We start from the raw sequence: 10,690 nt of genomic DNA, 5'->3' as shown, positions 1-10,690 counted from the left end.
ATCTGACTGGACTTTGTCTCTGTTTTAGGCTGGAACTAGTGCTGTGCAAATGTAGATGCTTTTCATCTGGATACAACTCATGAATCAGCTCTTTGATTCAATTTCTTCTTTCTTTCAGAAAACATCAGTCTGTTTGTGGATGAGAAGTGAGAGAAATGAGACAAACCACACCTCGGTTTCATATTCCTTTATGCCGACCGTTATTTGTGTGCTGCAGACATCAACGTACAGAATCTTATTTCACATTTTCTTGATTAATCAAAGAATTATCATAAAAAAGCAGTTCACACCCGTGACACTGAAGAAAAAACGTAAAGAGCATTACATGAGCAGATTTACTGAGGGCAGATACAACGTGAATCAAAGTGAATAATAACTGTGATTAAAAGAAGCAAGGCAGTTAACCTAGAGACACGTGATCATCGTATCATCAAGTCAGCGTCTGGATCTGAACAGTCTCTGTGCGTACTGTAATGCACTGTGTGGTTTAACACTGTAAAAAGGCAACGAGACACTCGCGATGTTTGCTAATATAGTAAATGAAGATGAATTTACAATGTAAACACTGAGATATAATGGCACTCATAAGGTTTCAGAATAAAGGCCTAAGAGACCCACGTTTGAGATCATAAATGGCTCAGTGGCAAGAAATTATAAAGTGAGAAGACTTGAATAAAAACATGGTATATTAGTGCCAAACATCAACCTGCAAATGGAGAGTCAAATATGCAAAGTGTGTATAATTTGCATTATTTATTATTAAAATACATTACCATTCAAAACGTTTTTTTGAGAGAGAAATTAATACTTTTATTCAGCAAGGATGCATTAAATTGACTCAAAGTGACATTATGTTACCAAAGATTTCTATTCCAAAAATTCTGTTAATTTGAAAAAATGATTTCTGAAGGATCAGGAGACACTTCAGACTAAACAAAAATTGTATTTTTCATTTGTAATAGTATTTTAGAATATTGATCAAATAAATTCAGCCTTGGTGCACAAAAAAAAAAAAAAACCTTCAAACTTTTGAATGGTAGCATGTATAATTTTGATTGGTAAAAGATGCTTTCATGTCTGTTTACAATCTTTTGTGCATCAGACTATCATTCTTGCAATTCAATTTAGTCATATTATGACAATTACTTATATGTAGTTCCTCAAAGTGGCAAGTTGCAGAACATATTTACTCACCAAAGCTACTTTGAGTAACACTTAAAGCCTTTAAGTATAATGCACTATAATAAAGATATACAGAATGTTCCCCGTTATCCATAAATAACTGTAACCAAAGGTTAAATTTATTATAATATTTGAAGGTTTGTTTGTCATGTGTTTGTTTTAATGCATGATACTTTCTAAAGGTGTAACAATGAATAGATAAGTATTATAATTGTATAAATATTGTAAATTGTGGTTGCAATTATTCATGAGATCATACAGTGCATTATAAGTTGCATAATTAATGCATTAAAACTAATTTTATAATGCATTATATATAAAGGCTTTAAGTTTTACCACAATTTGTGTTCATTTTAACCCCTTTGACAGTAAATCATGACCATAATCACTGCAAAAACTGTTTTGTGCACATCAGATAATTTTAGTGCACTGTGTTCATTTACTCTGACAAATCGCCCACGAACCTTTGCCAGCGATTCAAAACCACTGACCACAGCGTGTTTGAGGGAGACCAGAGGGATTATGGGACTATTTAGAGAAGGATTCATGTGTCTGTTTTCATTAACCACAATCCACTTTTAATGCGCCATGTGGCAACATTATTTGGGTCAATAAGAAAGAAAATCCATGTAATCTGTTTAATCATTTCCCAACGGTAACTATTTCAAAGGACTTCTATGAGAATATGGCTGCATGAGCATGAAATCAGGGCCTGGTTTTGGTTTTCTGGCTCTCAGCTCTGTCCAGGTCTTCTCAAGGACCGAACTGTCTATCTGAACATCCGACAGGTCACAGGAACACAACATCTGTGTCTGTCGATCATCCTTACGAGCTTTGAAATCAATAAAAGCTGGATTTGGAGCATATTGTTTGTTGCAAATGTTTTCAGACTCAAAAAACAACAACAACAACAACAAAAAATAATAGAGAGAGAAACAAGACTTGTTTAGTTGAATGCAGTGAATTCAGAACATTATTCAGCTGCACAGTATTGTAAACCTGTGCAAGTCCAGGTCATATTTCACCCCAAAATCAAAAAGTAGTACGACAGTCTGTTTTGAAGACTGATTAAACAGTTTCTAATTCCTCATTACTGCAATACAGTAATGAAAATAATCCTGACCAGATGATTTTTAAAGAATTACTTAATGAACTTGTTTGTTTGCAAAAATAAATTCAGAGACTGAAAAAGTAACGAATGCTTAATTTTAACATTAAGATTTCTATGACAAAAATTAAGCACGTTTTCCACTCGAATTACCATAAATGCAGCATAAAAATAAGTAATAAAATACAAATATATCATTTAAATTGTAATATTTTTAATAGTATTTGCTTTTATTTGTGCTATATAAATAAAATTGGATTTTTATTTCATTTTCATTACTTTTTAAAATATTTTTGTTACTATTATAAAAAATACTTTAGTAATTAGCATCATCATGGAAAGCCTAATATTTTAAATAAAAAAGCAAAATATTCAGATTTATTCAAATAATTAAAATATCAGGGGGAAACAAGCTTAATTGTCTTAGAATGAAAAACAAGATACCTTAAAAAATTATTTTACTTTATGCAAAATTTTATTTAATATTTTGTTCCTTTTAATCTGGGATAAAATGTGACCTGGACATGTTATCGTGAGATTATTTTTATATAGATTTCTTCAACATCCCTTAAGTTCTGCATCTGTAATTCAGGTTTAATAATGTACAGGTATGTCTGAAATATATAATAAAAATGGCCATTAAATTGAATGAAATTGTTAAAAAAGCCCTTTTCATATACCAAAAAACATCACAGACACAGAACCATCAACTCCCAATTCACGTTTCCATTTACATCCACGTGACGTGGTTCATGTTCACAGATAACACGTCTCGTCTTCATCTGCTGGTACACAGTCGAGAAAAAGTCAAAACAACAACAATAGCAACAACGACAAAAGGACAGTCAGGTAAACGTCTGAGAAAGTGTCAACCACAGTGCACTGTGCTCAAATAAATACGCTCGTAACCGACATAAATAACACGTGACATGTACCTGAGCTTGGACTCATAGCACCGTTTAGAGGGAGAGCACCGCTGGGGTCAAAGGTCACCCCTCGCATCATCACGTGTCCCGCAGAGGTTCATAGTGCAAAAAGCGAGCGTCTCCAGGGACGAGATCCCTTCTGTCCGGCTCTCAGCTGCTGAACTTCACTCCAGCGGTGAAGTGAGGCTTCGGCAGGGTGGGCGGCTGTTTAGGAGGAGGACTGCAAGTCCGGTAATAAAGGTAATCAAAAAAGCATACACTCTCTTAAAGGAATAGTTCTCCCAAAAATGAAAATTTGCTGAAATTTGGTCAACCTCAGGACATTCAAGAAAAATCTAATCACCCTCAAGCCATCTAGGATGTAGATGAGTTTGTTTCTTCATCAGATTTGGAGAAATGTAGCATTGCATCAGTGTCTCGTCAACAGATGCTCTGCAGTGAATGGGTGCCGTCAGAATGAGAATCCAAACAGCTGATAAAAACACTCCAGTCCAACAATTCATGTCTTGAAAAGCAAAAACTTTATTTGTAACAACAACAAAAAAAACAATCTTCAATCCATAATTTCTAATGAGTCCGTAATAACACTTCCTCCAGTGAAAAAGTCCATCTCAGGCTGTCTCTCATCTAAAAAATCCACTTACATATTTATTTAGAGCTGTTTTGGTCTAACGGTTGTAAACGGTGCTTGATCTGTGCACTGGAGGAAGCATTACTACGGATTATAGATGGTCTTCTTTTTCCAGAAACGATGGTTTAAATTAAAAATTTAATGTAATTTAATTTATGCATTTAGCAGACGCTTTTATCCAAAGCGACTAACAGTGCATTCAGGCTATCAATTTAAAAGTTTAAAGTTGAAACATCTTGATAATGAATTAGTTTTTTTATAATCACAAAGTTTTGTCTTCTCCAGATGTTAACTGGATTACTTGTGTATTATTGTGATGTTTTTATCAGCTGTTTGGACTCTCATTCTGACGGCACCCATTCACTGCAGAGCATCCATTGACAAGACACTGATGCAATGCTACATTTCTCCAAATCTGATGAAGAAACAAACTCATCTACATCCTAGATGGCTTGAGGGTGATTAAGTCTTCAGCAAATTTAAGTTTTTGGGCGAACTATTGCTTTAAATGATTTGGCACTTTGGGCAGGTGTTCCTTGGGTGTTTCTGTACCTGCAGGGCGGTGGGTGAGGAGTGGGTCGCGGGGCGGCTGGGGTCGGGATGGGCGCAGGAAGTCGCACGGCCGAAGGGTTACGAATCACCCGGATGTTTCGACACAGAGGGTCTGCAGGAAGAGGCTTCTGGGGTGCACTGGGCTTCTCGAATGCCTGTTAGAAATTTGAGGAACTGAAATGATTACACACTTACTGGCTTTACAACTATAGGGTTAAACCATAATCCTGACTGACCTTTAACTTTTTAGTCACTGACCAACTACTGAGAAATACTAGTTCCTTTCTTTTGTCCACCAGAGGGCAGTACAAGCTTATTTAACATTGCGTGGCTTCACTGCTGCCATTGGGACTCTCTCCGGGGGTCATGTGACACGTTCATATGTTCCCAATCTACACACTGACTATGAGGTAATGATAACCTGCTACCTGCTCTCCATCTGCTCCTCGTTCTCTCTCATCTCCACAGAAATCCACACATGATTTCACATCTATCCTTTACATTTCAATATGAAGCTGAATTGCTCTGAACTGCTCATATCTCAAGCGTTGCATGATTGCTGATGACAGACGCTCTTTGTTTTTTTGTGGCTGATAAAAAGGTCTTGAGAAAGTTTGAATGGAGGGACTCTCATGTGTCTCCTCGCTAACGCTTCCCCAGCAGAAAGTTTTGAAGAGCTGAATCAGCGATGAATGACCTGCCAGATCTCAGACACACACACGCACGCACGCACGCACACACACACACAAACACACACACACACACTTCTAGCTAATGAAACAGCCTGAGGTCACGGTGACGGTGGACATCTGAGACCCCAGGTCTTCTGTTCATCATCTCATTTAATATTACATTGTTGTTCAAAAGTTTGTGGTCTGTACAATTGTTTTTTAAAATACATTTTTACTTTTATTCAGCAAGTGCCCCAGCAATTACGCAGAACAATCTAGCAGCACCCTATCAACCTCCTTAAACCCCTAGTGACCACTTTTTGGTTAAAGGCACCTGCTAAATGCATCAATGCAAAACCCCCAAAACCGATATAAATGTTCAAGAAAGCCCATCTTGCTGAAACCAAAACCCGCCAAAGAACACTACATTTTAAAGTCTTATGAGGTCATGTTTTAGCAAGTTTTGTGTTGTGCCTTTTGTTTTTCCTTGAAAGGGTTCGGCTCATTTTCACCTATGCATTCTCTTCCTCATCCTGCAAGCCATCCATCCACATGTCATCTTATAAAACATACAAAGACTCTTTTTTTAAGATTTTTTTGGGACAAAACAACAAATTGCTATGATTTACCAAAGAACAGGCACAGACACTGCATTTAAAGAACCTCGTCTGAGACAGATGACCTCTCCATTCTAGCCATTGTTATTTAATGCACATTTTCAGTTTTTTGTCGTCAGCCTCTTTTAGTAAGATTTTAACAAATGGGAGAGCAATTAAGATTATTATTCAGCTGGTGTTGAAGTGTCCTCCTGAGGTTAATAAACAACATCATTACCTTGACTGCAGATGTTAGAGATGCTTAAATGAATTTAAATGTGAACGTTACTTTTAGACGTTTGTACAGTTTCTGTGTTTGCGAGTTTTTTTGTGGGTGGAGCCTATCTGGCAGAAAAGGACAGTCTTAAAGTATCAGTATATGGAAGCCATGGAATAAAAGGGTAAAACAAAGATAATTTTGAGGTTAGCAATTCAAAATTTTTCTCACAATTCACTCGTCATTCTCTCTTCTCCCCTCGGAAACGAATCATGAGTTTATACTCCACACTTCTGGCCTTTTTTGCTCAGAATTGACAAACTTGCAATTGTTAAATTAAATACATTTATAAAGTCCCAACTAGAAGATAAAAACTTGCATTTGCAAGAAAAAATCTGAATTGTGAGATAAAATAAGCTAATGTTATGTAAAATATTAATAGTAATAGATTTAAATAGTATTTCATGCTGTAACTGTAGGGCAAATAAAATGTGAACTACATTATGTGAATATTATGACCTATTGTTTTTAAAGTAGCAGTTTTCAGCTAGTCTGTCTGTTTAAACATCTGTGTTTAGCTTCAAACAGCATCTTTGACGACAGGATTCTATTAAAATTATTTGCATTCTGATTTTGACATCCAAAGGCACAATAATTTTTTTGTATCTTATTCCATTGATTTTACCCGTTTCCCTCCACTTGTTACAAATGTTTTTCTGACTTCTACCCAAAATTGGTCTATTAGGACCGTACATTTCTTAATCTAAATAATGAAATAACATGCTGATTAATTGCATGCATCAATACACACTGAGGGAACACCCAAAATAAACATAATTCCAAGATATTGTGTCAGAAGACATAAAAAGTGAGTTTAGAAGTCAAAATATTTCATTGAACACAAGCCGATCAATGACCTATAGCACACAGCAATGCATTTTGAAATCAAGTTTGAGTCAATCTGTCTGAGGCAGACTATTTTAAGCAATGTCAAAACCTTGAGTTTCCTTTCCATTCTGATGGACTCGCTCAGTCTTTTATTGGCTGACCAGAGGCTTCACCCTGCATTTTCTTTGGATTGCATGAACCTCTGAACACACTTGAGATTTAACACGACTCTGAGCTCTAATGAAAGAGGCCTGTCCACACCACTGGAGCGCCAACATTAAACCGTAAAACTATTATAAAATACTACAGTGTGCATTAAAAATCAGCTCTATCTCGCCATTGCAACACTGCTGGGGAATGAGAGAGCGATAAAAATAAATGAAATCAGTAAAGTACAATGAACCTGCTGACATGTATAGAAGTGTACACAATGTTATTATGAGTGGTACGATTGCTCATAGTTATAGATTTGAACAAACCCCCAATGCTAAGTAACAAAATCAATGTGATGTTATTTTTCTCAGTATCAGACACCTGAAATTTTCACCTGCTGAATGATAAAACAGGTCAGAAAATCTCAAAGACACACACTGAAATCTAGAGACAAACACCTAAAAATACCCTCCTAGAAGAACAACAACGCATAGCAATCACCAAAAACCACTAGTAACTACATAACACCCTAATAACCACCCAGAACACCTTACGAATGCCCAAGCTGCCACTCAAAACACCCAGTCTTGTTTAATAAACAGTATGCAACGCCTGCAGTGTTGGTGATTTGCACTCACCCTTGCGATCTTGCAGACGTTTTGGCCGGCCGTTCCCGCTGGTGGAGCGGATGTGTGTGTGTGTGCCGGTGGAGGGGCTCTGGGTGGAGACGAGTGTGTGTGTGCCAGCGGCAGCGGGTGAGAGAGGTGGAGCGGAGGGCACGGGGGCAGACGGCGGAGACCATGAGACGGGACCACAGAGTCCACCGTCTGGAGAGGAGACTGGGGCTACAGAGACACGGGTAAACATCAGGTTTGACTGGCAATGAATATCTCAGTGAATATTTCAACATACAGCATGCACAATGCAGTAAAGCAGAATTCACACAAATTGAAACACAAAATGAGACGTTGGGCAGAATGTTCAAGCTGCTTTAACAATGAATGTATGTAAACAAAAATAATATGTAAATCATCAGATAGTCACATTTATTTGAGTCATTTTTAGAATTTAGTTTTAGATTTTAAAAAAATTGACAAAAATTCATAATTTAGGTATGTGCATTTGTTATTTTTTGTTTGTTTTATAATATTTCTATTTAGCTTTAATTTATTTTTATTTTAGTTCTTCAATTTATTTAATCTCACTTATTGGCAATTGCAACATTTCTATTATTTTTTTATTTTTGAGATTAGGTTTTTCCATCGAACATTTTTATTTTATTTTAATTTAAATATTTTATTTTTATTTTGAAATAACATCACTCTTGCAACTGAGATACTACAGTGGCTTTAGAAGATCTGGAACAAAGTGCACGAATCATTTTAATAGTGTATTTATTGAGTTTAATGTCATTTTTGGAGCATGAGAGAGCACCCTTCAGTATGAGAAAGAGCAGCTAGAACAATCTGAATAACGTTTCCTTCTGTGCTCCACAGAAAAAGAGAAGGTCATACAGATTTGGATCAACATGCAGCTGAGTAAATGGTGACTCATTTTTGGCTGAGCTATCGTTTTTAAATGATACAAATTAGTTGCATATGAGCACACACTCGCACATCAGAGCTGTTTTGAGCTCTTGACCTGCAGCCAGATGTAACAAGAACAAAAACTGTATGTGTGTGTCTGTATAACCTCACCTTGCCTAACATCAAACAGACCTACATCCTCTATCTATCTTTATTACCGTCACACATTACGAGGACCAGATACTGCAGCCGCTCTTAAAATAACAGTTCATTTACTCACCTTTAAGTTGCTTCAAACCTGTATTTTATTTGATGAAATGAAGTGAAGTGGAAAAAAGATTTAAATTCTACATGTAAGATATTATCATTGAAAAACTACTTAAATTTCATCCACTTTCTAAAATCTTCAGAATATAGTAGCTACTTATCACGGTGTTTCTTTTGTAATTTTTTTGTCACTATATTAATAATGTTAAAGAGCAGCATTAACATTTCTTCATAATATCTTATTTTGTGTCCCACATAAGAAAAAAAGCCAATACAGGTTTGGAGTGAGAAAATAATGTAAAAATTATTCAAATATATATATATATATATATATATATATATATATATATATATATATATATATAAGAAATTATACTTTCATGCAGCAAGGATTCATTACATAGATCAAAAGTGAGACTAAAGACATTTATAATGTTACAAAATAATTTGTTTTTCATTTTTTCACTTTCTATTCTTCAAAGTATCCTAAAACTAAAAATATCGGTTTCAATTAAAATATGAAGCAGCACAAAAGCACTATTTCTTGAACAGCAAATCAGATTAGAATGATCATGTATTACTGAAGACTGTATTGATCAAAATTCAGTTTTGCATCACAGGAATAATTACCTATTCACAAAGAAAACAGATATTTTCAATTGTAGTAATATTTCAAATTGTTTTTCTGATCACATAAATGCAGCCTTGGTGAACATAAGAGACGTTAAAACTCTCTCTCTCTCACAGCGCAGGCTCTCCGGTGCACCACAGGGGTCAGTCGTGGTTCTTTGCACATCCTCTAATCACAGATCTTAACTGTTTTACTCAACAACAGCCCTGAGATCACAAATGCATCCACAATCCATCTGGCTGACAGGCGTCTCTACTGATTTTCCAACCATTTGAGAGCGCTCGTGTGGTGTGACAGCTAAAGAGCAGGTTTTAAATGCAGAATGCACACTTTGTCTTCCTGTGCTTTTTATTAAACAAAAAAACACATCTCTTGAGTGAGTGAGAGATGGACGGCAATTGTCTCTCAGTACAGAAATAAAATAGTGACACACATATGCATGCAAGTTTATGCACAAATATGAAATATGCATATGCTTGTGTCTGTGTGTGTGTGCATATGCATGCAACATGTGATCGAGGGATGACACACACCTTATATATGCTGGCTGTTTGTGGTAAAGCAGAAGCCTGACGCTGAGGAGACGTTCTGTACGTGGAGTGTGTTTGAATCCCAGTGTGTGTGTGAGCAGATGAGAGTGTGTGCACTGGACTGTTCAGTCTGTTGGGTCCCACAGATCTGCAGCAAAGCACAAATACACAAATACCCAGTTTAGGACATCGCAATTATGATGTGCATTTTTAACAACATCCCATCTAAAAAGGAACCTCCTCGGACCTTCACATTCTAGCAAGGTTCTCTCACAGGTACAAAAATAGTGCAATAGCATCTTGCAATAATTTTATCTGATCTTTAATAATGCTTAATACAGTTCCGAAATCTGTACATTCGTCTACATTTTTTTTTAAAATACTTCTTGTTACAAAATGTTCGAAGAACATTGAAAAGTAACATTCCCATAATTTTTGCTAAAATATAAAAATGCAATGTTACCTTAAGAGTCACATAACAAAGAAAAAGGGCTTTTAAAAAATGAAATTATGTTTACATAACATAATGGGAATGTTAGCAAAAGCTAATCTTTTGTTAGCTGGGATAAAGTAATTATTTTAATTTGTATGCAAGTAAATTGATCTCACTTTAAGAACATTTAGATGTTCTTTGCTTGAAAACAAGACAAACCTTCTGATTAAAAACATTATTAATTTGCAGTGCAATGAGCATTAAACATGCCTAATTATAATCATGCGTAATCATTGTCACAACAGCACAAAATATTAATGGTCCAAAAATAAGTTTCATTTTCTTTCATCTAAAACAATTTCATAATTTTTTTCGTTAG

The 10,690-nt window shown here is 35.8% G+C and overlaps 1 protein-coding gene across 1 annotated transcript in view; it reads right to left on the bottom strand.

Annotated features, from left to right (window-relative positions):
• Nucleotides 1-172: 172 nt before the first annotated feature.
• Nucleotides 173-10,690, bottom strand: part of LOC113112136 (disintegrin and metalloproteinase domain-containing protein 12-like) — a 63,633-nt gene continuing 53,115 nt past the window's right edge. Inside the window, exons 22-25 of the mRNA XM_026277593.1 lie at nucleotides 9,882-10,026; nucleotides 7,563-7,769; nucleotides 4,400-4,554; nucleotides 173-3,436 (exon numbers count right to left, since the gene is read on the bottom strand). Of these exons, the coding sequence (XP_026133378.1) occupies nucleotides 3,367-3,436; nucleotides 4,400-4,554; nucleotides 7,563-7,769; nucleotides 9,882-10,026 (577 nt within the window). The 3' untranslated portion in view covers nucleotides 173-3,366. The remainder of the gene's footprint in view (nucleotides 3,437-4,399; nucleotides 4,555-7,562; nucleotides 7,770-9,881; nucleotides 10,027-10,690) is intronic.

This window comes from Carassius auratus, chromosome 12 (assembly GCF_003368295.1).
Source record: "Carassius auratus strain Wakin chromosome 12, ASM336829v1, whole genome shotgun sequence".
NCBI classification, from domain to species: Eukaryota; Metazoa; Chordata; class Actinopteri; order Cypriniformes; family Cyprinidae; genus Carassius; species Carassius auratus.
This window is presented reverse-complemented; position numbering and strand designations above follow the sequence as displayed.